This window comes from Scyliorhinus canicula, chromosome 1 (genome assembly GCF_902713615.1).
Source record: "Scyliorhinus canicula chromosome 1, sScyCan1.1, whole genome shotgun sequence".
NCBI classification, from domain to species: Eukaryota; Metazoa; Chordata; class Chondrichthyes; order Carcharhiniformes; family Scyliorhinidae; genus Scyliorhinus; species Scyliorhinus canicula.
This window is the reverse complement of record NC_052146.1, coordinates 284,803,500-284,830,123: the sequence shown is the minus strand read 5'-3', so window position 1 is coordinate 284,830,123 and position 26,624 is coordinate 284,803,500. Positions and strand designations below refer to the sequence as shown.

Here is a 26,624-nt window from a genome sequence, read left to right as displayed (position 1 = left end):
TGCAGACCATGTAGTGTAGGTACCCCCATAGTACTGTTAGGGAAGGTGTTCCAGGATTTTGGTCCAGTGACAATGAGGGTATGGCAATACAATTCCAAGTCAGGATGGTGTGTGGCTGAGGAAGGGAATTTGCTGGGATGGCTCGGTGGTTAGCACTGCTGCCTCACGGCGCTGAGGACCTGGGTTCGATCCCGGCCCCAAGCCACTGTCCCTGCGGAGTTCGCACACTCTCTCCGTATCTGCATGGGTCCCATCCCCACAACCCAAAGATGTGCAGGATAGGTGAATGACCACACTAAATTGCCCCTTAAATGGGAAAAAGAATTAGGTACTAAGTTTTTTTTAAAAAGGAGGAGAATTTGCAAGCGACGGGGTTCCCATATATCTGCTGTCCTATCCTTCTGGGTGGTAGAAGTTGTGGGTTTTGAAGATGCTGTCAAAGAAGCCTTGTTAAGTTGATGCAGTGCATCTTATAGGTGATACATACTGCCGCCAGTGTGTCGGTGGTGGAGCGAGTGGATGTTGAAGGTGGTGGATGGCATGCAAACAGTCCTAAGTTGTAGCTTCAACAGGTTGACACCTCATTGTGAAGTATGTCTGGTGCTGCTTCTGGCCTGCTCTCCCATACTCTTCATCAAAACAACCTCTTATCCCCTGGCTTGATGGTAATAGTACAGTGAGGGACATACCAGGCCACAAGGTTAAAGATTGTGGTGGTGACTGCTGCTGATGGCTCATTGTGCCTCGTGAATGCCCAGCTTTGAGTTGCTGGATATGTTTGAAATCTATTGCATTTACTATGTGGTATTGCAACACAGTACAATGGAGAGCATTCAATGTTAAGAGGGGACTTTGTCTCCACAAGGACCTTGCGGTGGAATAATGTCATAGACAGATGCATCTGCAACGGGTCAATTGGTGAACATGAAATCAAATAGGTTTTTACCTCTTGTTGGTTCCCTCACCACCTGCCGCAGACCCAGACGATGGGACGGGACATACCCAGGGCTGGTGACAGTGGTATCAAAACAGAAAATGCCCTTCTTTGAGGCAACGACCAAGGTTGTGGGGGTGAGGGTGGAGCCATGCCCAAAAGTGGCACTCTTCGGGGTCTCAGAGCAGCCAGAACTCTTTATGGGAAGGGGGGCCGACACACTAGCCTTTGCCTCCCTAATCGCCTGCCAAAGAATCCTGCTTGGCTGGCGATTGGCAGACCAACCAAAGCTGCAGACTGGCTGTCCAAACTGGCAGAATTCCTCCACTGGAGAAGATAACATTTTCCATCCAGGGGTCAGCAGGGGGCTCCCACAGGACTTGGAAGCTATTTAATAGAGCTTTTTCTGGGAAATGTTAGAAGGGAGAGGAATGAGAGAATAAAATAGGGGATTTGAGGCTGTTAAATAGGGTTGGTGGTAAACTTCACGTTATTTGAATATGTCCAAGCTGTAAGTGACTTCATCATCTTCTCTTGAGTCGTCTTTTGATTGAAGAGTCTGTTGGGATGTCCACAGAACAGGCAGTTCACAGAATCACTACAGTGCAGAGGGAGGCCATTCAGCTTATCGAGTCTGCACCGACCCTTTGAAAGAGGCCCATGCCCCACCCTATCCCTGTAATCCAAACCCCCATCTAACCTTTTTTGGGCACTCGAGGAACTTAGCATGGCCAATCCAACTTACCTGCACACCGTTGGACTATGGGAGTAAATCGGTACACCCAAAGGAAACCCACGCAGACATGGGGAGAACGTGCAAACCCCATTCAGACAGTGAACCCGGGTCCCTGGTATGTGAGGCAGCAGTGCTAACTACTGTGCCACCCTATTATTGGGTTACTTCAGGTGTGATTGATTCTTTCACAAATAATAATCTTTATTAGTGTCACAAGTAGGCTTAAATTAACACTGCAATGAAGTTACTGTGAAAATCCCCCAGTCGCCACATTCCGGAGCCTGTTCAGGTACATGGAGGGAGAATTCCAAATGTCCAATTCACCTAACAAGCACGTCTTTCGGGACTTGTGGGAGGAAACCGATGCACCCGGAGGAAACCCACGCAGACACTGGGCGATCGTGCAGACTCCGCACAGTGACCCAAGCCAGGAATCAAACCAGAGTCTCTGGCGAGATGAAGCAACAGTGCTAACCACTGTGCTGTGTCACCCATAAATGCTACAGTAGTACTCCTAATTTTTGTTCCCCTCTCCATCCTGCCTAAAATTCTACATCCAGGGATGTTGAGCAACCATTTTATCCCCTCTTCAAATTTCCGTTATAAATTATATTATGCTCCCTTGCATCAATCTGTGTCCTCAGCTCATCAGCTTTATTTGCTATACTTGTGTTTACATATTACCTTTAAATATGGCCAAATTCCTGTGCTGCGCGCTTTTAAACCTGGACTTCTATCTTTCAGAATTTTCCATTTCCCATTCTCTCTCTAAACTTGCCCTCAGGTTTTCATCCTCCTACAATTTAGTTTAACCACCCCGCCCAACCAACCCCTAACAGGCAGCAAAACTCTGTGAGGATATTCATTCCAGTCCTGTTCAGGTGTAGACAATTTGGCTTGTATAGATCCCACCTTCCCCCAAACCAGTCCCAATGCCAGCAGGTACGTGGTACATACTTGCGCGACTCGGCCAATGTTGTCTAATTCATACACTGCAAGAAAGGATGTCCCGAAGCGTGGTACATTGGTGAGACTATGCAGACGCTGCGACAAAGTCAAAGATGCAAAACGATACTTTGAATGCGAGTCTTTGCAGGTAATTAAGTCTTTACAGGTCCAGATGCAACAACTGGAGAGAGGAGTAATCACAGGTTAAAGAAGTGTGAATTATCTCAAGCCAGGATAGTTGGTAGGATTTTTCAAGCCTAGGCCAGATGGTGGGGGGGGGGGGGGGGGGGGGTGAATGTAATGCAACATGAATCCAAGGTCCCGGTTGACCTGTACTCATGTGTGCGGAACGTGGCTATAAGTTTATGCTTGCCGATGCTGCTATATGCAGCATCGCACACCCTGAAGGCCACCTTGGAGAATGCTTACCAGAAGATCAGAGGCTGAATGCCCTTGATTGCTAAAGTGTTCCCCGACTGGAGGGAACATTCCTGCTTGCCGATTGTCGAGCAATGTCTGTTCATCCGTTGTCGCAGTGTCTGCATGGTCTCACCAATGTATCACACTTCGGGGCATCCTTTCCTGCAGTGTATGAGGTAGACTACATTGGCCGAGACGCGCGAGTATGTACCACATACCTGGTGGATAGTGTTCTCACGTGTAATGGTGGTACCCATGTCGATGATCTGGCACGTCTTGCAGAGATTGCCATGGCAGGGTTGTGTGGTGTTGTGATCACTGTTCTGAAGGCTGGGTAGTTTGCTGCAAACAATGGTCTGTTTGAGATTGCGCGGTTGTTTGAAGGCAAGTAGTGGGGGTGCGGGAATAACCTTGGCAAGATGTTCGTCTTCATCAATGGAGGGAATGGTGTTCCGAAAGCTAGTGATTCAAAACAAACCTATTGGACTTTAACCTGGCACTGTGCTCACCCCAGTCCAACGGCGGCATCTCCACATAATCTCTGAATTTAACTTAAATTAAATACTAAATTGCAAGATCAAGTGCAGTATCTGTTCTTATCGCTTCTCGGCCTTTTAGCTAAGATGAGCACGATGTCAGGTGTAATGCCTGCATCTGGTATGTCTCTCTTGTGGGGACCATGAATTGGATTCAATTTGAATTGTTTTTTGGAGCAGTCAAGGAGCTGGTTTAGGGGTTGCCCCTGTCCACACTCTTGAGCTCTGGCTTTGTAATTCCAATAAAGTAATAAAAAACAACTAGATTTTATAAAATAGATCAACACTTGAAATGTAAAATTTCACTCCTCTACTAACCAAACATGCAGTAATTCCATTCCATATCAGCTGCACTCAACCTCTCTTGTTCATACTACCGAGATTCACCTGGCAGTTGCAGAACCTGATTTGGTCTGTTACTTAGCCCAGGGGATAACTCCCCAGATCTTCTTCAAAATAGTGGCATGAGAACCTTAGGCCAATCAATGATGATTTAATTTGTACATTTCAGGCTTAAAGGGCTGAACTGCCTACTTCTGCACCGAATACCGATGTAATTCTTTTTGTGGAAGTATTCTGAAATACATCTTTTCTGTCTTTATTATGTGTCTGGATGGATACTTTCCTCTGCGTTTCAGCTCTTGGCCTTCTGGTGAGCTGCCTGCTCTATTTAGCACTCCAATTTTTGCCACTTCGCTAAACCTCTAGAATTTATGAATTCAGTACAATATTCGAACTGTTTTCTTTCCTGTCCTGACTGAATCTTTTGATCACTGAGTATTTAGCTTATAAATTGCAAGACGACAGAAATCATTAAAGTGAGTTGAAGCATCAGCTTAGTAATGATTCTGGTTTCCCTCGGCCTCCGTGTAAAATACTGCAACACTTTCCCCAAGTGTCAATAAAATGCCTGTGAGCTAGACATTCCGAGGAAACTGCCAACTAAGCGATGGTGGAATTCACAAACTACGAGCATATTGCAATAACCGAACTGGAAAGAAAGATAGAACATAGAACAGTACAGCACAGAACAGGCCCTTCGGCCCTCAATGTTGTGCCGAGCCATGATCACCCTACTCAAACCCACGTATCCACCCTATACCCGTAACCCAACAACCCCCCCCCCCCCTTAACCTTACTTTTATTAGGACACTACGGGCAATTTAGCATGGCCAATCCACCTAACCCGCACATCTTTGGACTGTGGGAGGAAACCGGAGCACCCGGAGGAAACCCACGCACACAGGGGGAGGACGTGCAGACTCCACACAGACAGTGACCCAGCCGGGAATCGAACCTGGGACCCTGGAGCTGTGAAGCATTTATGCTAACCACCATGCTACCCTGCTGCCCTAATGTGTGCATGTCATTGGATTTCTGCACATGCATAGACGGTGTGGTGAATGTATAATGCATAATTCACACTGTGTATCACTGTGTCCCTGTGGGCTCCATCTGTGAGCCGTTGCGCAGCTCTGCCCACAGGGGGAGATGAGGAGCTTGTACAGGGCTCCACCCTTGGCTCTGCCCATGGCTCCTCCCACTACCGGAAGTATAAAGTGCTGCGGTCTTGTGAGTCTGCCCTCAGTTCTTCTGGTCGCAGGCAGGCTCAGTTGTAAGTCGATTAAAGCCACAGTTTACTTCCTCTCATGTCTTGAGTAAATTGATGGTCGCATCAGACGGATATCAGCGGCTATCTTATATGGCCATATCAGCTTGGCAAGAGAGAAAGTGGGTGGGATTCTTCCAAAAAAATGACCGAATGTAATTTCGTACACATATATTGGTTCAAATTGTGCTAGCTGTTGCGATGTGATTCTGATCATGATCTTCCTTCACTTAGTTATTTTTTGGAGCCAGAGTGATTTGCAGTGATAATGGGATGTGTGGGACCCAAAGGCACTAGCAAGACCCGATCCTCAGAGATTGGGGCGCGGTTTACAAAGGACGGCTTGATCGCAGAATATTGTTCTGGCCACCCCACTCCCACCTCTTCTTGTCAGCATCAGACTCCAGCCACCGCCCACCCATCCACCCCCTCCCAAAACAGCAGCAAAGAATCCCCCGTCCCCATTGGCAACAAAGACACCCCTGCCCCCAATCACCGGCGAAGAACCCCCCCACCCCCCCCCCCGCCCCGCCCCCTGCCAATCGCTGGTTCTAGTGCCCTCCCTCCAAGGTGAGCGACACCCTGCTATGGGCAAATTGTCCGACCCCTTTCATGCCCCAAATTCACTTGCTCCTAAATGTACAGTTCCGAACTTCTCCAGCCATTTTTAGAGTGAGTACTGGGTAGATATTCTAGTGGTCACTAATGGTTTCAATGTTGTGTCTATCAGTGAGGAATGCAATGGCACAGCTCTGTGGAGGAGCGGGGTATAACTGCTAGTAACGTACAGAGTTTTGCATTTAACTGCACATGCAAATGCCATCAGTCATATGTATCCTGTAATAACTGCGGATAGCCTCTGTTATAGTTACAGCAAGATGCATGCCAATGTTTTGAAATTAGGAAGCTCATAAAGAAGACTGTAAATTCATACATAAATGAGGATCCTGTACCGGTGATGTCCTCAAAACGGGAATGGGACAGTTCAGCGCCGACGTTTCAGTGCCAGGACGTTTCAGCGCCAAATATTTCAGCGTCAAATATTTCAGCGCCAGGACGTTTCAGCGCTCATTCATTCAGAAATCATTCTTGAGTATGCTCACAGATATGACACAGGTATACCAGCTTTTACACTTAGTTATTTGGTCATTTCATCGTTCTAACTGTCTTTAGATTTTGTTGGAGTTTTATTATGATTACTGTTTAGATAATGTTAGAGTTTTGTTAACAAGTTTTTATACTTACTTAGTTATTTGGTAAATTTCTTTTGGTAAATTTGGTAAGTTCCATATCTTTAAACCCATGGCTGAATCAGTGAAAAGCAAGCGAGGCAGAGATAAGTTCTGTCATGAAGGTTTTATATATCGTTTCGACAAAGAAAGCAAGAAACAAAAGCAAGTTAAGTTTTGGCGATGCCATGAGGATGGTAGGTGCAAGGCCCACATTCACACGTTAGAAAGAGAGGTGATCGCAAAGATCAACGAACATACTCATCCCCCATCTGCAGTTGCTATCGAAGTGGAAAAGGTCATAACTGATGCGAGAGACCGGGCTGAAAAGACTTGTGAGCCTCCAAGTACGATTATCAACAAGTGCATTGAAAAAATGTCCGTGGCAGGTATGGCACAGTTACCAAACAGGCAGGCAATGCGAAAAATTATTCGTAGAAAACGAGACGAAGCTAATCAGGTCCCCGATAATCCAAGATCGATTCAAGAGCTTCAGTTACCTCATGAATACATGATGTATAAACCCACCCCAGAAACCGAGGAAAATTTCTGTTTAAAGGATAGTGGTACGAACTATCGTACCGGATTATTATATTTGGGAGAGAGTTGGTTAGAACACATGGCAACTTCCACGACTTGGTATGCTGACGGAACATTTGCGGTAGCACCACACCTATTTTATCAAGTTTATATCATCATGGTTAGGAAAAATAATGGAGTTCACCCTGTATTGTACGCGCTTTTACAAAACAAACAGTATGCGACCTATATGATGTTGTTTGCGACGGTAAAAGAGATGATTACAAACGCAGGACCTGCCATTATCAATTGTGATTTTGAACGCGCTGCTTTTACCGCCATGAAAGACTCCTTCCCCAATATAGAAGTAAGAGGCTGCCTTTTTCATCTGTCTCAAAATATACTTAGGCAGATAAGTGGTTTTGGTCTCATGCGTTTATATAAGAGCAATCCCGATTTTGCATTACATTCGAAAATGATAACTGCCCTATGTTTTGTGCCAGTTGACGGCCTTGACAGTCACGTGGATTCTTTAGCAGGTAATTTACCGGAGGAGTTAATTCCTGTTTTAAACTATTTCGAAGACAATTATATCGGCCGTCCTAATCGCCGAGGAGCAGGCAGACAAAGTCCTTTATTTCCTACCGAGATGTGGAATATGTATCAAAGAACATTAGATGGGGATGACAGAACAAATAACTATGCTGAGGCGACCAACAGGAGATTGAAAAGTGAACTGTTAATGTCACACCCAACTATCTGGAAGTTCATTGATGTCCTTAAGCATGTTCAAAAGGGAAGAGACGAGCACTTCGAGAAACTTTTAGCTGGCAATGAACCTCAATTAAAGTTACTTAAATATAGAAAAGCTGATGAGAGGATATTGAAAATTGTTTCCGAATATGGCAGCAGGAATGAAATTGACTACCTTCGTTCAATAGGGCACAATTTAACAAACTAAATACGTTTTTTCCAATGAATATCCAATGAATGTCCAATGAACTTTCTTTTTAATGATTGATTTTATGAACTTACAGATTTGTAAATTGTTTTAATGTACTGTTTTTGGATCTTTATAAGTGGATCTTTTACAATAAAAACATTTTGTTAACACTTGAGTTTTATTTCATTTTATGAACTTACAGATTTGTAAATTGCTTAGTGCCAAAAAGAATTCTGTCATAACTATATGACAACATTGGAGAATGTTTTTTTTCTGGCGCTGAAATGTCCTGGCGCTGAAAAGTCCTGGCGCTGAAACGGCGGCGCTGAAACGGCGGCGCTGAAACGTACCGTACCCCCTCAAAACAACCCATTGGAATCACTGGCTTGTGACTGACCAAAATGGAGAAGACTTATTTGGGAAGGCACGGGGCACATCAAGAACACGTAGAAGCGAGTCAAGGTGTTGGAGATAGGGCACAACCTCCGAACAACTCATCCATCCAAATCCTCCAAGCAGCGCATGCCCTACACGTCAGCCATCTCAGAATCCATCGAACTGAAGTGGAAGCAAGTCATCCTCAATCCACAATGGCTGCCTATGAAGATGGGATGATGACAACTTACAACAAGTTGGAGCATATGAACTTTCTCTTGTCTCTCTGTCATTTTGACATTGCCACTTCTCTCCTGCCTATTTCTGCTTTCTTCTCTCATCATTGTGTAAAGGAGTTACTTTAAGTCTGGGAATTTTTTGATGCTCCCTCAGCTGTGCTGCATCAGGGATTGATGGGTCCTTTTCAAATTGGCACACAGTAACTAGTGGGGTACCACAGGGATCGGTGCTGGGACCCCAGCTATTCACAATATATATTAATGATTTGGATGAGGGGACAAAATGTTACATCACAAAGTTTGCAGATGATACAAAGTTGGGTGGGAGGGTGAACTGTGACGAGGATGCAGAGATCCTACAGCATGATCTGGACAGGTTGGGCGAGTTGGCAAATCAATGGCAGATCAGTATAATTTGGATAAGTATGAGGTTATTCACTTTGGAAGCAAAAACAGGAAGGCAGATTCCTTCCTGAAAAGTTGTAAATTGGGAGAAGGAAGTATGCAGCAGGACCTGGGTGTCCTTGTGCACCAATCGCTGAAGTAAGCATGCAGATGCAGCAGGCAGTAAAGAAGGCTAATGGTATGTTGGCCTTCATTGTGCGAAGTTGCGTGTAAAGGAGCAGGGATGTGTTGTTGCAATTATACAGGGCCTTGGTGAGGCCACACCTAGAATATTGTGTGCAGTTTTGGTCTCCTTTTCTGAGGAAGGATGTTCTTGCTCTTAAGGGATCGCAGCGAAGGTTTACCTGACTAATTCCAGGACTGTCATGTGAGGAGAGATTGACTAGGTTAGAATTGTTCTCACTGGAGTTCAGAAGAATGAGGGAGGGATCTCACAGAGACTTATAAAATTCCAACAGGACTAGACAGGCTGTTGGGAACAGATGCAGGGAAGATGTTTGTGATGGTGGGTGGGTCCAGAACCAGGGGTCACAGTCTGAGGATTCAGGGTAAAGCATTTCAGATATGAGGAGACCGTTCTTCACCCAAAGAGTGGTGAGCCTGTGGAATCCATTACCACAGGAAGTAGTTGATGCTAAAACATTGAATATATTCAGGAGGAAGCTAGATATAGCACTTGGGATGACTGGGAGCAAAGGTTATGGGGAGAAAGCAGGATTAGGCTATTGAGTTGGATAATCAGCCATGATTGTGATAAATGGTGGAGCAGGCACGAAGGACCAAAAGGCTCCTCCTGCTCCTATCTTCCATGAATCTATGTATCTTGTGAGAACCATGGCAAAATCCTGGTTTGCCCGTGTCATCGGGATTTCCTGTGAAATGGCAGTGATGGAGTGGGAGCAACACAAAGGAAATTGCTGGCTTTTCAATTCTGCTGGTTAAGTATGTTACTCATAATTCAGATCAGAATTCATGCAAACCCAATGGTTACAGTTTCCACAAATAAGTCTTGGGTGTTAATGAAATGATTGTTAGTCATTTTGTATGTCTTGGCACATATGGCTATATGCAAAAATATTAAGACAACAATAAGTGGTCTTATTAAATAAAAGAGAGTCAACCAGTTTGGCAAGTTTACATTTTAATAACATTTCAAACATCAGCAGTGATAAAAATGTCAATTGTTATATTTTACAAGTAGCATAAGGTAGAATCTTGTATCAAGCTTGTAGTCAGTTGAACTTTATTTTCTTCCTTTTGGGACAGTGACATTCCAATGACAGATGAGGCAAGGTGTTCATTTAGAGCTGTTTTTAAAATTTGTTCATGGGATATGGGCATCACTGGCTGGGCTAGCATTCATTGCTGATCCCCTAACTGAGGTTAGGGGGCTCCTAGTATTGTTCATTACAGTTCCAAGCCATTCAAAAAGGACTCAGTGTATGTGGTGTTAGCTGATCACAACCACAATAGCGAGATTGCTGAAACTGGCTTTAGCACTTTAGGTCAGGCAGTTAAGGGTCAACCACATTGCTGTGGATCTAGAGTCACATGTAGGCCAGACCAGGTAAGGATGACAGATTTGCTTCCCTAAAGGACATTAGTGAACCAGATGGGGTTTTATGACAATGGTTTTCATAGTCATCATTCGACTTTTAATTCCAGATTTTTATTGAATTTAAATTTTGCCACCTGCAGTGGCCGGATTTGAACCTGGCTCTGGGTCTCTCGTCTACTAGTACAGTGACAATACCACTCCGCCACCACTCCCCTATTAGAGGTTTCACAAACTGGAGAGTTACAAAAAGCCTGGACTTATAATTTGTCCAGTGCCTTTTAAGGATATGAAAATGTTTTTAAAATGCTAGGACACACATTCTGTCAAATCTGTTGTGAAAATTCATACAAAATATAATATCGGGAATATATTATAACAATTGGAAGAATTACCGATGTAGCTCTCGACTTTGTGCAATAATGGAAAACAGATGGCAGTGAGTTGGCAGCCTGTTTTACATCTTTGAATTTCCATCGACTTCAATGCAAATTTTTAGAAATGGTGATTCACCATAACTGGTTTTACACGATTGTACCAAGTCAAAATCCACCCTAGTGACACCTTTTCAGTTTATATTGGAGGTATTCAAGATTTCAAAAAGTTATTGAAAATTGAAAGTGGCGATTTGATTGATGACGAAAAGGGAGAAAGAAGTTAAGCTCTGACAATCTGAATTTAATTACTTTATAGTGAGGGTAGTGAGTATCCAGCACAGGGTACACATGATCTGGTGCCGGAAATACACTTGGTAGATTCGAGCACGGTCCAGAGAGAGAGAAAAGAAATAAGAGGGCCATAGACACAGAGAGCTGAACTGGCCCACAAAGATATTGACTGATTCTACCCATTCCTATGTTCCTGTGACAACATTCCCTTCAGTAACTCAGGAATACTTGAGCTTTTCCTTAGAAATACTGTAACAACATCTACAAACACCTCACAAATGATCCTGTCAGTAATGAAGAACTTTCACATAAAGTCAATGTTAAATCAAGCAAGAGTAAATGTGCAGATTTTTAAAACAAAATGGGCTATGCATCAGATTTCATAGTGACATTTATGTGTGCAGTACCATCAGATCCAAAGGGATTTTTTTTTGATACAAGGTGGTGGTACTTCCATCGCATTTCCTGGTGCCACACACAGCACTATTCATTTTTAGAGATTCACATCTAGCATTGCATTCAAGGCTATTATTCATTGTTCTCTACTTTCAATCACTAACATATTCAGGATTTGGAAAGAAATAAATGACTCTGTTTCTGAGTCCTGTGTTACAGGTCACTTTCGCCGTAGAGTGCAGTTGAGAATGAGGCATAGTCGAGCGCTCCGGGGATGGCTTCAGGCCCTCTATATGGTGGCATGCTGGCTATGCAGTATTCAGCCTGTTCTGAGGGCAGCTCTCGACGCAGTTCCTCAACTAGAATGTAAGGCTGCACAAACAAGACAAGTGTGATTTTGCTTTACATATTTGTTCAAAAAGAATAAATGCTTTTCAAAACCTATTGGGCTTAGAAATCTCTTATTTTCTCCTCGGCGCCGCACATGATCAAAGGCAACCTTCCCCCCATGTCTTACTAATGTTGCTGTGCATCAATGCCCAATGACAAGTTTCCTTTTCTATGTGACTAAAAAGCCAACGTGCTCCACCTCTTCTCTCCCCATAATTGAACAGTATTTGCTTGAGGCATGGAATGTGGTTGCCTGCCATTTTCTTCACCAAGAAGTAATCTTACTGAGATAGACCAACAGAAGAGACAGCAAGAAAGAAAATGAGTCAAAGATAATAATCTCTTGGGGCAGCGTGGCTGTGCAGTGGTTAGCACTGCTGCCTACGGCTCTGAGGACCCGCATTCGATCCCGGCCCTTGGTGACTGTCCGTGTGGGGTTTGCACATTCTCCCCATGTCTGCGTGGGTTTCACCCCCACAACCCAAAGGTGTGCAGGTTAGGTGGATTGGCCACACTAAATTGCCCCTTAATTGTAAAAAAAAAAATTGGGTACTCTAAATTTAAAAATAAAATATTCTCAACTAGTAAAGACTAAGGATGAAGGCTGGAGAATTGGGTTTGCTCCTGCAGATAGTTGGGGCTGTGCCCTTCTTGGCAAATCTGAGGAATCGTAGAGTTGTTGAGAAAATTATGGCTACAAATTTACATCTTCGTAGTTGAAATGTGGTAATTTTCCTTAAAAGCAAAATTATTTATAATTTTCTTTACTCTGATGAGCGAAAAGGGGATAGGAAAGAAGAGAATGAAATACCACTTTCCAGGGACTGAAAGTTTGAATTGTTTGATCAATAACTAATGAGCCGGAGAACCAGCTAGCTATACCAGCGAGTGAAACAGTAAACCTCAAAGTGCTTTATAATATATACGAGGGAATACCCAATTGTATCATTTCTTATTTACAAAGAATCACATAACTTACTTTATCTCCAGCCAGAATTCTGAAGGAAGCCACAACTTGGTCGGCTGTATCTGTGTCCGCAGTCTCTCGGGTCATGAACGAGATGAAGGACTGGAAGGATACTAGGCCAGTATTGTTTGGATCAACTAGGTTCATGATCCGAGCAAATTCAGCCTCACCCTACATAAAGAGTTGCAAACATGAAAGCATAATCAGGAAGATAAAGAAGCCAACCTGCCCCCATGTCTTACTAATGTTGCTGTGCATCAATGCCCAATGACAAGTTTCATTTTCTATGTGACTAAAAAAACCAACATGCTCCGCCTCTTCTCTCCCCATAATTGAACAGTATTTGCTCGAGGCATGGGGCGCGATTCTCCGCACCCAACGCCGGGTGGGAGAATCGCGGGAGGGCTGGGCGAATCACGCCACGCCACCCTGGCACCCCCCGCGATTCTCCCACCCCCCCCCCCCAAAATGGCGGGTCGCGTTTTTCGACAGGCCACTCGGAGAATCGCCGCTCGCCGTTTCTGACGGCGACCGGCGATTCTCCGGCCCGGATGGGCCGAGCGGCCTGCCAAACCCGACCGGTTCAGGCCGGCGCCAACCACACCTGGTTGCTGCCGGCATGAACAGCGCGCGACCTCTGAGTGGGGGGCAGAGGGAGGATCGAGCACCACGGGCATGCTCAGGAGATGTCTGGCACGCGATCGGTGCCTACCGATCATCGGGCCAGCGTCTCTAAAGGACGCACTCTTTTCCCTCCGCCGCCCCGCTAGATCAAGCAGCCATGTCTTGCGGGGCAGCGGAGGGGAAGACGGTAACGCCAACCTGCGCATGCGCGGCTGACGTCACTCGGGCGGGGGGGGGGGGGAGCGGAGAGAGTAGGGGGCGAGGAGCGGCCTCCGTAGCTGGAGTGAAACACTCCGGGTTTCACTCCGGCATCGGCTGTTTGTCTCCCGATGGGAGAATTCCGCCCATGGAATGTGGTTGCCTGCCATTTTCTTCACCAATAAGTAATCTTCCTGAGATAGACCAACAGAGGAGACAGCAAGAAAGAAAATTAGTCAAAGATAATATTCTCTTGAGGCGGTGGGGTTGCGTAGTGGTTAGCTACAACACTACAAAATCTTGATTTTTTTTTCTCTGGACAATCTAGCAAAGCTTCCAACCTGCGTGTGATTCGCAAGCTTTTGGATGCTTCATTTTATCAAAAGATGTTCAAGGGAATGCAAAACTATTCTTATCATCAATGGAATCTGACTGTTTACACACAACCTCACAGGACAAGGATGAACGGCAGTAATTGATGCCAGTAATAGGCACACTAGAACATAGAACATTACAGCGCAGTACAGGCCCTTCGGCCCTCGATGTTGCGCCGACCTGTGAAACCCCTCTAAAGCCCATCTGCACTATTCCCTTATCGTCCATATGTCTATCCAATGACCATTTGAATGCCCTTAGTGTTGGCGAGTCCACTACTGTTGCAGGCAGGGCATTCCACGTCCTTACTACTCTCAGAGTAAAGAACCTACCTCTGACATCTGTCCTATATCTATCTCCCTTCAATTTAAAGCTATGTCCCCTCATGCTAGACATCACCATTCGAGGAATAAGGCTCTCACTGCTCACCTTATCTAATCCTCTGATCATCTTGGATGCCTCAATTAAGTCTCCTCTTAACCTTCTTCTCTCTAATGAAAACAACCTCAAGTCCCTCAGCCTTCCCTCATAAGATCTTCTCTCCATACCAGGCAACATCCTGGTAAATCTCCTCTGGACCCTTTCCAATGCTTCCACATCCTTTCTATAATGCGGTGACCAGAATTCCACGCCATACTCCAAATGCGACCGCACCAGAGTTTTGTACAACTGCAACATGACCTCATGGCTCCGAAACTCAATCCCTCTACCAATAAAAGCTAACACACCGTACGCCTTCTTAATAACCCTCAACCGGGGTGGCAACTTTCAGGGATCTATGTACATGGACACCGAGATCTCTCTGCTCATCCACACTACCAAGAATCTTACCATTAGCCCAGTACTCTGTCTCCCTGTTATTCCTTCCAAAATGTATTTTCTGCATTAAACTCCATTTGTCACCTGTCAGCCCAGCTCTGCAGCTTATCTATGTCCCTCTGTAACTTGTAACATCCTTCTGCACTGTCCACAACTCCACCGACTTTAGTGTCATCTGCAAATTTACTCACCCATCCTTCTACGTCTTCCTCCAGGTCATTTATAAAAATTACAAACAGCAGTGGCCCCAAAACAGATCTTTGTGGTACACCACTAGTAACTGGACTCAAGTCTGAACATTTCCCATCAACCACCACCCTTTGTCTTCTTCCAGCTAGCCAATTTCTGATCCAAACTGCTAAATCACCCTGAATCCCATGCCTCCGTATTTTCTGCAATAGCCTACCGTGGGGAACGTTATCAAACACTTTACTGAAATCCATATACACCACATCATCTGCTTTACCCTCGTCCACTTGTTTGGTCACCTTTTCAAAGAACTGAATAAGGTTTGTGAGGCACGACCTACCCTTCACAAAACCATGTTGACTATCTCTAATCATATTATTCCTTTCCAGATGATTATACATCTTATCTCTTATAAACCTTTCCAATACTTTTCCCACAACAGAAGTAAGCCTCACTGGTCTATAGTTACCGGGGTTGTCTCTACTCCCCTTCTTGAACAGGGGGACAACATTTGCTATCCTCCAGTCTTCTGGCACTATTCCTGTAGGCAAAGATGACTTAAAGATCAAAGCCAAAGGCTCAGCAATCTCCTCCCTAGCTTCCCAGAGAATCCTAGGATAAATCCCATCCGGCCCAGGGGACTTATCTATTTTAACACTTTCCAGAATTGCTAACACCTTCTCCTTATGAACCTCAAGCCCTTCTAGTTTAGTAGCCTGTATCTCAGTATTCTCCTCGACAATATTGTCTTTTTCCTGTGTGAATACTAACGAAAAATATTCATTTCGCACCTCTCCTATCTCCTCGAGCTCCTTGCACAACCTCCCACTACTGTCCTTGACTGGCCCCACTCTTACCCTAGTCATTCTTTTATTCCTGACATATCTATAGAAAGCTTTAGGGTTATCCTTGACCCTACCTGCCAAAGACTTCTCATGTCCCCTCCTGGCTCTTCTTAGCTCTCTCTTTAGATCCTTCCTAGCTAACTTGTAACTCTCGAGCACCCTAACTGAACCTTCACATCTCATCTTTACATGAGCCTCCTTCTTCGTCTTGACAAGTGTTTCAACTGCTTTAGTAAACCACGCTCGACCACTTCCTCCCTGCCTGACAGGTACATACTTATCAAGGACACGCAGTAGCTGTTTCTTGAACAAGCTCCACATTTCCATTGTGCCCATCCCCTGCAGTTTTCCTCTCCATCAGATGCATCCTAACTCTTGCCTCATTGCATCATAATTGCCGTTCCCCCAGATATAACTCTTGCCCTGCGGTATATACCTATCCCTTTCCATCGCTAAAGTAAACGTAATCAAATTGTGGTCACTATCACCAAAGTGCTCACCTACCTCCAAATCTAATACCTGTCCTGGTTCATTACCCAGTACCAAATCCAACACGGCCTCGCCTCTTGTTGGCCTATCTACATACTGCGTCAGGAAACCCTCCTACACACATTGGACAAAAACGGACCCATCTAAAGTACTCGAACCATAGTGTTTCCAGTCAATATTTGTAAAGTTAAAGTCCCCTTGGTACACTAGGTAACTGAATTGTAGGAAATACACTTTATTCATAATATGAAAACTGAGGCTTTAGCAGGTTAATGAGGGAGAAACTCCTCCACTAGCAGAAGGATTGGTAGCCAATTTTAAAATAATTTTGTGGGGAAAAACCTGGGGTGGTCGGGAAGATGAGGAAAAGTTTTGTTTTACGCAACAAGCTGTTATAATTTGGAATCTATTGACTGAAAGGGTGGTTGAAGCAGGGCCAACAGCAAATATCAGAAGGGAATTGGATCTCTAATTAAAAAAGGTAAGAAGAAACGCACAAGGGGCACAAGCAGGGGAGTGGAATGAACTGGTAACCCTTTTAGAGAGCTGAAACACACGATGGGTCAAATGAATGAAAATTGCTTATTGTCACGAGTAGGCTTCAATGAAGTTACTGTGAAAAGCCTCTAGTCGCCACATTCCAGCGCCTGTTCTGGGAGGCTGGTCCGGGAATTGAACAGTGCTGCTGGCCTGTCTTGGTCTGCTTTAAAAGCCAGCGATTTAGCCCAGTGTGCTAAACCAGCCCCTTGCTAAACCAGCCTCTACTATGCTGGACCATTCTATGACAGTCAATTGTTGGTTCACTACCTACTCCCAAACTTACACCTGTATAGTATTGAATTTATTAGTTCAGATAATGAATTCAAGGTGAATTGCAATCCACCTTGATGAATTAATTGCAATCTCAGATATATTAAACATGCATCTATCATACCAAATCAAAGCCCATAGAGATGAGGCAAGCTCTGAGATCATCTGGCTCCATCGCCCCATTCTTCTTCTATTGAGCCGATCAGCAAGTAAAAGGAACAGATGGAAGATTGAGAGAGTTTCCAGTCAGCAGATCAGTAATGGACAGCCCCCAGATCCCGTGGTCCATGGATGGTGATGTAGGACATCAAGGAGAGGCCAGAGTCAAAAGGATAATTCGAAGTCCCAAAAATTCAGTGGTTCCAACAAAGGCGGAAGTGATGCAGGCCGAAGACAGCATCATTGTTGCGAGCAGGAAAGAGAGTGACTAACACACAGGTAAAATCGGACAAACAGGAAAGAGACGACCAGGGAACGAACATGAAGCCAAGGAGGAAGAAATATGTTGACAGACCAAACAAATATGGATAACATGATCACATTGCAAATTTGAAAAGGAAAAAGAAAATAAAGAGAAATTTAGCACAGTTTTACTTGCATAGATAAACTAAATACAACACAGTCCAGCTCGTAGCCGTTTATCATTTCCAACTTCCAGGGCTGATGAGGCAGACTTTGAAATCCTTTGGTTGAAGTTTGCCAGAATCACCCTAGTATCGCACAGAGGTTAGTTGCGGCATGCAATTTACACACAAAAATGTGTATTGTTAATTACAATATGCACTATATGAAGCAAACTACAAAACATTCACTTAAAGCTAATGAGAACATCAGGACCCAGTACTTCTTAATGATCGCTCATACCAAGCACTTTCATACGTGGAAATGAAACGTCTGTCAATTGGACATGTAGTTAAGTTTCGGATCTAACCTATCCCATACATCTTATAGTGTAAAATGTGTTGTATTGTACACAATAATAAATATGGAGTAAAAATACAAATGAGGTTTTACTGAAAACCAAAGCAGTAATACTGCCAATTACAATCACTTTAATTAAAGCCGACAGCTATTGGTACATTGTTGTGTTTGGCTTAGACTGAAAAATGAATGATCATAAATACAGATAGATTCATAGATGGGTTGAAAAACCTGGGGCGGGATTCTCCCGTACCTGGCGGGATGGGGGGTCCCGGCAGGACGGAGTGGCGTGAACCACTCTGGCGTTGGGCAGCCCCAAAGATGTGGAATCCTCCGGGGTTGTAAAGGTCCTCCGCCGGTCGGCACGATTCGGCGCATGCATTGGAGTGCCAGCGCGTGCTGGCATCATCCCCGCGCATGCACAAAGGGATTCACTTCCGCATCGGCCATCGAGGAGGACCACAGCGGCCGATGCGGCAGGAATAGAGTGCCCCCACGGCACAGGTCCGCCCGCAGATCGGTGGGCCCCGACCGCGGGCCAGGCCACCATGGGGGCACCTCGCGGGGCAAGATCCCCCCGCAACCCCCCCAGGAACCCCGGAGCCCGCCCGCGCCACCAGGTCCCGCCGGTAAGGGACCCACTCTGATTCATGCCGGTGGGACCGGTTACAGGCGGGCGGGACTTCGGCCCATCGCGGCCCAGAGAATTCGAGCGACCCCGCCATTCTCCGAGGCGGGCAGCGCGACTCACGCCGGGCCGGCATTTGGGGGGTGGGAGAATGGCGGGGGCAGGATTCACGCCGATCCCCGGCGATTCTCCCACGCGGCGGGGGTCGGAGAATCCCGCCCCTGATTCCTGCACAGGATCTGACCAGCTTTGTCAAGATCACACCTTGTTTACACTGGCCTTTTAAATTCCAGTAGTATGGATGTTGATCACAAACCACATGAGACATAATGGCCCCCTGAAAGGGCTGCAGTGAACATGGGATCAGGAGTAGGTCACTTAGCTCCCTGAGCCTGTTCCCGTACCAGCCTCCCCGGACAGCGCAGAAATGTGGCGACTAGGGGCTTTTCACAGTAACTTCATTGAAGCCTACTCGTGACAATAAGCGATTTTCATTTTTCATTTCTGCCATTCAATATCATGGCCAATCTATCGCTCAACTCCATATAAACCCATACCCGACCCCCCCAGCCCCCTACACTGCCTTGGCCCCATAGAATTCCTACAGTGCAGAAGGAGGCCATTCAGCCCATCATGTCTGCACTGACCCTCTGAAAGAACACCCTACCTAGGCCCACTCCCCGCCCTATCTCCGTAACCCCATCTAACCTGCACACCTTTGTACACGGAGGAGCAATTTAGCAATTTAGCATGGCCAATCCAGCTAACCTGCATGTTGCAGCTAACCACATGACTGTGGGAGGAAACCGGAGCTCCCGGAGGAAACCCGCACAGACATGGGAAAACATGCAAACTCCACACAGTCACCCAAGGTGGGAATTGAACCCGGGCCCCTGGTGCTGTGAGGAAGCAATGCTACCCACAGTGCCAGCCCTTATCCTTTAATACCTTTTCTCAACTAAAATCGATCGATCTCAGATTTAAGATTAACAATAGACCTTGCATCAATTTCACGTTCGCGGAAGAGAATTCCAAACTTCTGCCACGTTTTGCATGTAAAGGTGTTTCCTAACTTTCCTAACGGTGCTAGTCAGAGTAGAAATGACAGGATATATATAGGATGAATACGTGGCTGAAGAGATGGTGTCAGGGGAAGGGTTTCAGATTCCTGGGGCATTGGGACCGGCACTGGGGGAGGTGGGACCTGTACAAACTGGAATGTTTACACCTGGGCAGGACTGGAACTGATGTCCTCGGGGGCTATTTGCTAGAGCGGTTGGGGAGGGTTTAATATGCCAGGGTATAGGAACCTATGGAAGGAGTCAGAGAAAGAGGGAGCAAGGACAAAAACAAAAGGTAGAAAAGTGAATAAGAAAAGTGATAGGTGGAGAAACGAAGGACAAAATTCAAACAGGGCAGTAGAGGAAAAGTATTGGGAGCAAGGCAAGCATTGTGATAAAGACAAAGTTAAAGGCTCTGTGCCTTAATGCACAGAGAATTTGCAATAAAGTGGATGAACTAATCGCGCAGATAGATATAAATGGGTGTGATATAATTGGGATTATAGAGACATAGAACATAGAACAGTACAGCACAGAACAGGCCCTTCGGCCCTCAATGTTGTGCCGAGCCATGATCACCCTACTCAAACCCACGTATCCACCCTATACCCGTAACCCAACAACCCCCCCCCCCCCAACCTTACTTTTATTAGGACACTACGGGCAATTTAGCATGGCCAATCCACCTAACCCGCACATCTTTGGACTGTGGGAGGAAACCGGAGCACCCGGAGGAAACCCACGCACACAGGGGGAGGACGTGCAGACTCCACACAGACAGTGACCCAGCCGGGAATCGAACCTGGGACCCTGGAGCTGTGAAGCATTTATGCTAACCACCATGCTACCCTGCTGCTGCATGGCTGCAGGGTGAACAGGGATGGGAACTGAATGTCCCAGTGTTCTCAGTATTTAGGAAGGGCAGGCATAAAAGAAAAGGTGGTGGCGTGGCACTGCTGGTTAAAGAGGAAATTATTAACACAATAGTGAGAAAAGATATTAGCTCTGACAATGTGGAATTTGTATGGGTAGAGTTGAGAAATACCAAGGGACAAAAAACATTATTGGGTGTCATATATAGACCCCCAACTGCACTGGCGAGGTTGGGAATGGTATTAAACAAGAAATTAGAGATGCATGTAATAAGGGAATATCGGTGGTCATGGGTGATTTTAATCGTCACGTGGATTGGGCAAATCAAATTACCACAATGACGTAGGAGGAAGAATTCCTGGAGTGTATACGGGATGGTTTTCTTGACCAATATGTGAAGGAACCAACTAGAGAGCAGGCCATCGTAGACTGGGTACTGTGTAATGAGAAGGGAATCATTGCCAATCTGGCTGTACGAGACCCCTTGGGGATGAGCGACCATAACATGATAGAATTTTAAAATTAAGATGGAGAGTGAAGTAGTTGATTTGAAGACTAGCGTACTGAATCTTAACAAAGGGAACTATGAGAATATGAGGCGTGAGTTGGCCTTGATAGATTGGGGAGAGTTACTTAAAGGGATAACAGTAGATAGACAATGGCAAACATTCAAGGAACGCATGGGGGAACTACAGCAACTCTTCATTCCTGTCTGGCACAAAAGCAAAGGGCGTAAGAGGGCCAATCCATGGCTTACAAAGGAAATTAGAAATAGTATCCGATCCAAGAAAGAAGCATACAGATTGGCCAAGAAAAATAATAGGTCTGAGGAATGGGAGCAGTTTAGAATTCAGCAAAGATGGATGAAGGGATTAATTAAGAAGGGGAAAGTAAGACTTCCAGTGGCGGCTATGAAGGAGTAAGTCACACATTTGGTGGCTCCCCCTCGGGTCGGACTTTTAGACCTTCTCCCCCAATTTTCTACCAGAGCGGAATTGAAAAATTGATGACAGAGGCAATTGTGTACTGAATTCCCACATCGGTGCATGGAGAGAAGGAGTAGAAGTACTCGTAAAGGCAGAAACAGAAAGACAGAGAAGGCTTTGGGCTGAAGCTGCAGCGGGAGACAGCATGGCGGAGGACCGGACCTCTGGCTTGTCGACCCAGCGGTCAACGGAGCAGCTGATGCAAGTTATTCAGGAAGGCTTCGCTGAGCAGAAACGGGACTTCTTGGACCCAATAAAAGTGTCAATTGAGCGGCTGGAGCTTATATTGGATGCCTAAGATTGGGCGATCCAGAAGGTAGAGAAGCCGCTGGCTGAGCAGAAGGAACATCAAACTGCGGTGGAGTTGGAGGTGGGGATGCGGAGAGACCAGCAGAAGAAGCTCCTTGAGAAGGTGGAGGACCGAGAGAATATGTCCCGCTGGCAGAATTTGAGAATCGTTGGGCTCCCGGAGGGGTCCGAAGAAGCGGACGCTGGGGCATACATCGCAGATATGTTTGAGAAGCTGCTGGGGGATGGGGCATTCTCCCGACCCTTGGAGGTGGACAGGTTCACAGAGCACTCACGAGGAAGCCGTGAATGGGACCCCCCCCCCCCCCCAATGGGCAATGGTGCTGGGATTCCACAGGTAGTTGGATATGGAGCGTATTCTACAGTGGGCCAAACAGACACGGAGCTGTAAGTGGGACAATAATATCCTGCGGGTGCGGGTCTACCAGGACCTGAGTGTGGGGGTGGCCAGGGGAAGAGCAGGCTTTAACCAAATCAGGTCAACCCTTTTTAAGAAAAAGGTGAGGGTCGGACTGTTGTACCTGGCCCATCTCTGGATCATGTACGAGGAGCTGCACTTTTATTTCGAGTTGTCTGAGGATCCGCTGGACTTCGTGAAAAAGAAAGGACTGGTGGTGGACTGATAACTTTTGAACTTTGCTGCAATGTTCATGCTTTTTATTTGAAAAAAAGTTTCTTGTTTTTTGTTTTGTGGAAGCTGTTTGTAATGCCTTCTGTATTGATTTGGGACCAGTGGCAGAGCTGAGTGAGTTAAGGTTTACATTTGTACCGTTGGGGGATGGAGGTGTGCTTGTTTAGATTTTGGATCTCTTACTTGATCTTTGTTAGCGTTTTTTTCTTTTCATCCTGTTTTTCTGTCGGGCAATTGTGTTGGAATTGTTTGTCATTGGAATATGTATGTATGAGCGGGGGTGGGGGGGGGGGGAGGAACAATAGGTGGAAGACGTTTTGGCACCTGGGGTGGGGGCCACCCAGTGCAGTGGGGGGGGTGCATATGTTAGGTTTATTAAATGGGTTGAGTTGTATTGTGTTGTTACTGGGGGGGGGGGGGGGGGGGGGGGAGAGGGGCAAAGTGTTCTGCTGATGAGGGAGAGAATTGTGCTAAGGGACAGAGAGGAGGTTGGGGGCGGAGGCTGCCTGGGGGCGGAGGCTGCCTGGGGGCGGAGGCTGCCTGGGGGTGGGTCGGTGGAGGCGCGGAGCATGGGCTGGAGGCAGGCCCAAAAAAAGGGGTGGCTGATCGGCGAGAGGGGGGAGGCAATAAGCCCCCCAACTAGGCTGATCACCTGGAATGTTCGAGGGTTAAATGGGCCGGTCAAGAGGGCACACGTGTTCGCACATCTGAGGGGACTGAAGGTAGACGTGGTAATTATGGTCAGTGGGAAACTGGAGGGGGTGCAAGTGGTATTAGTAAATGTGTACGCGCCAAATTGGGATGATGTGGAGTTCATAAAGAGGCTACTGGGGAAGATACCGGACCTGGACTTGCACTGGTTAGTCATTGGAGGGGACGTCAACACAGTTATTGACCCTGGCTTAGACCGGTCAAGCTCACAAACGGGCAGAGTGCCAGCAATGGAAAGGGAACTAAAAGGGTTCATGGATCAAATGGGGGGGGGGGGGGGGGGGGGGACCCATGGAGATTTGGGCAGCCAAGGCTGAAGGAGTTCTTCTACTCCCACGTGCATAAAGTGTACTCCTGGATCGATTTCTTTATTTTGAGCAGGGCTTTACTGACGGGGGTGGTGGACACCGTGTACTCAGCGATCACAATTTCAGACCATGCTCCGCACTGGGTTGATCTGCCGGTTAATAAAGACAGTAACCAGCGCCTGCACTGGAGACTAGATGTGGGACTTTTAGCTGACGAAGGCGTGTGTGAGCGGCTGAGGAAATGTATTCAGAACTACCTGCAGGTCAAAGACACGGGGGAAATTTCAGCAGCGATGGTCTGGGCAGCACTGAAGACGGTGGTTAGAGGGGAGCTGATCTCGATACGGGCCCATAGGGAGAAGGTGGACAGGGTAGAGACGGACCGGCTGGTTAGGAGATACTACAGATCGATTGGGGGTATGCGGAGACCCAGAGGCAGGGCTTTTAAGGGAACGGCGGAGGCTACAGGCGGAGTTCGGCTTGTTAACCACAGGGAGGGCGGTGGAGCAGCTGAGAAAGGCGAGAAGAGCGATCTATGAGTATGGAGAGTAGGCCAGCAGAATGCTTGTACTGCAGCTTAGAAAGAGGGAGGCAGATAGGGAAAGTAAATGATGGAGATTGGAACCTGGTTGGAGATTCAGCAGGGGTGAATACATCGTTTATGGATTTTTACAATAGGCTGTACGAGCTGGAACCCCCACCTGGGCCGGAGGGGATGAGGCACTTCTTAAGGGGACTGAATTTCCCAAAGTTGGACGGGGAGCTGGTAGAAGGGCTGGGGGCTCCGATCGGGTTAGAAGAGGGAGTGGAGGGTCTGAAGGCCATGCAGTTGGGTGAGTATCCAATTCATTTTTTTCCAATTAAGGACAATTTAGCGTGACCAATCCACCTGGCCTGCACATCTTTTTTTTTGGGTTGTGGGGTCAAAACCCATGCAAACATAGGGAGAATTTGCAAACTCCACACTGACAGTGATCCAGAGCCGGGATCGAACCTGGAACCTCAGCGCCGTGAGGCTGCAGGGCTAACCCCTGCGCCACTATGCTGCCCCCAGTGGAATTCTATAAAAAATTCTCTGAGATATTGGGACCGTTGTTGATGAAGATGTTCAATGAGTCAGGGGAGAGAGGGGTGCTGCCCCCGACGATGTCACAGGCCACGATTTCGCTGATCCTGAAGCGGGACAAGAACCCAAAGCTGTGAGGGTCCGACAGGCCGATATCCTTATTGAATGTGGGCACCAAATTGCTGGCCAAAGGTTTGTTATCCAGGATTGAGGATTGTGTTCCGTATGTCATTGGGGAGGACCAGACGGGGTTTGTTAAGGGTAGGCAGTTGGTGGCCAATATAAGGCTATTAAACGTGATCATGATGCTCCTGGAAGGGAGGGAGGTGGAGGTAGTGGTCGCAATGGACGCAGAGAAGGCTTTTGATCGGGTAGAATGGGAATATCTGTGGGAGGTACTGGGACGGTTTGGATTTGGGCAAGGCTTTATTGACTGGGTCAGGTTGCTATATCAGGCTCCTGTGGCAAGCGTATGGACAAAGAGGACAACATCAGACTACTTTAGACTGCACCCGGGGACGAGACAGGGATGCTCCTCTCCCACTGTTGTTCGCGCTAGCTATAGAGCCGCTGGCAATTGCTCTGAGAGCCTCAAGGGGCTGGTCTGGGGGAGGTGGGTGGAGCACAGAGTCTCACTCTATACAGACAACCTACTTCCGTATGTATTGGACCTAATAGAGGGATGGAAGAAATCATGAGGATTCTAGGGGAATTTGGCTGGTTTTTGGGGTATAAGCTAAATATGGGGAAAAGTGAGATGCTTGCGGTCCAGGTGAGGGGAACAGGAGAGGCGATTGGGGGAGCTGCCGTTTAGCTTAGTAGGGGGAAGCTTTAGGTATCTAGGCATCGAAGTGGTGCAGGAATGGGACCGGCTGCATAAATTAAATCTGGCCCGACTAGTCGACCAAATGAAAGAAGATTTTCGGAGATGGAACGCACTTCCGTTGTCACTAGCTGGGAAGGTGCAGACGGTGAAGATGGCGGTCCTCCCGTGGTTCCTGTCTCCCCATATTTATTCCAAGGTCCTTTTTTAAAATGGGTCAACAAAGTGATCTCTGCCGTTCCCACAGGCATGGTACGCCACCAGCCCCGTGGTGGTGGTGGCCCTGAGAGTCTGGGGGCAATGGAGGAGACATATGGGAGCAGAGGGAGCATTGGTCTGGTCCCCAATCTGTAATAATCACCGGTTTGCCCCGGGAAGTATGGATGGGGGGTTCCTGATATGGCGGAGAGCAGGGATTGAGAGGATGGGGGATATGTTTATAGAGGGGAGCTTTCCGAGTATGAGAGCGCTGCAGGAGAAGTTTGGGTTGGCGAGGGGAAATGAATTCAGATACCTGAAGGTGCGGGACTTCCTACGTAGACAGGTGTCAACCTTCCTACTCCTACCACCAAGGGGGATTCAGGACAGGGTAGTTTCTAGGAGGTGGGTAGGAGAAGGGAGCGTCTCTGACATTTACAAGGAACTTATGGTTCAGAGGAAACGCAGACCGAGGAGCTGAAGCACAAGTGGGAGGAGGAGTTGGGATGAGCGATAGAGGATGGTGCATCAGCGGACGCATCGAGTAGAGTCAACGCGTCCACAACATGGTGCCAGGTTCGGCCTGATACAATTCAAGGTCATTCATCGAGCTCACATGCCAGCGGCCCGCATGAACAGATTCTTTGGGGTGGAAGACAGGTGTGCAAGATGTGTGGGAGGACCAGCGAACCATGTCCACATGTTCTGGACATGTCTGAAGCTTACGGGATTTTGGCATGGGTTTGCAGATGTTATGTCCACAGTGTTAAAAGCAAGGGTGGTCACCGAGTCCAGAGGTGACGATTTTCGGGGTGTCGGAAGATCCGGGAATTCAGGAAGAGAAAGAAGCAGACATTCTGGCCTTTGCTTCCCTGGTAGCCCGGAGACGGA

The 26,624-nt window shown here is 46.8% G+C and overlaps 1 protein-coding gene across 3 annotated transcripts in view; it reads right to left on the bottom strand.

Moving 5' to 3' along the window:
• Positions 1 to 10,017: 10,017 nt before the first annotated feature.
• LOC119974966 (alpha-actinin-2-like) overlaps positions 10,018 to 26,624 on the bottom strand; it is a 132,785-nt gene continuing 116,178 nt past the window's right edge. For 2 of the 3 annotated variants that reach the window (XM_038814360.1, XM_038814377.1), the window contains 3 exons: positions 17,343 to 17,408; positions 12,882 to 13,040; positions 10,018 to 11,884 (listed from right to left, as the gene is read on the bottom strand). In XM_038814360.1, coding sequence (XP_038670288.1) covers positions 11,726 to 11,884; positions 12,882 to 13,040; positions 17,343 to 17,408 — 384 coding nt within the window. In that variant the 3' untranslated portion in view covers positions 10,018 to 11,725. The remainder of the gene's footprint in view (positions 11,885 to 12,881; positions 13,041 to 17,342; positions 17,409 to 26,624) is intronic. The other variant, XM_038814369.1, reaches the window with a different exon arrangement.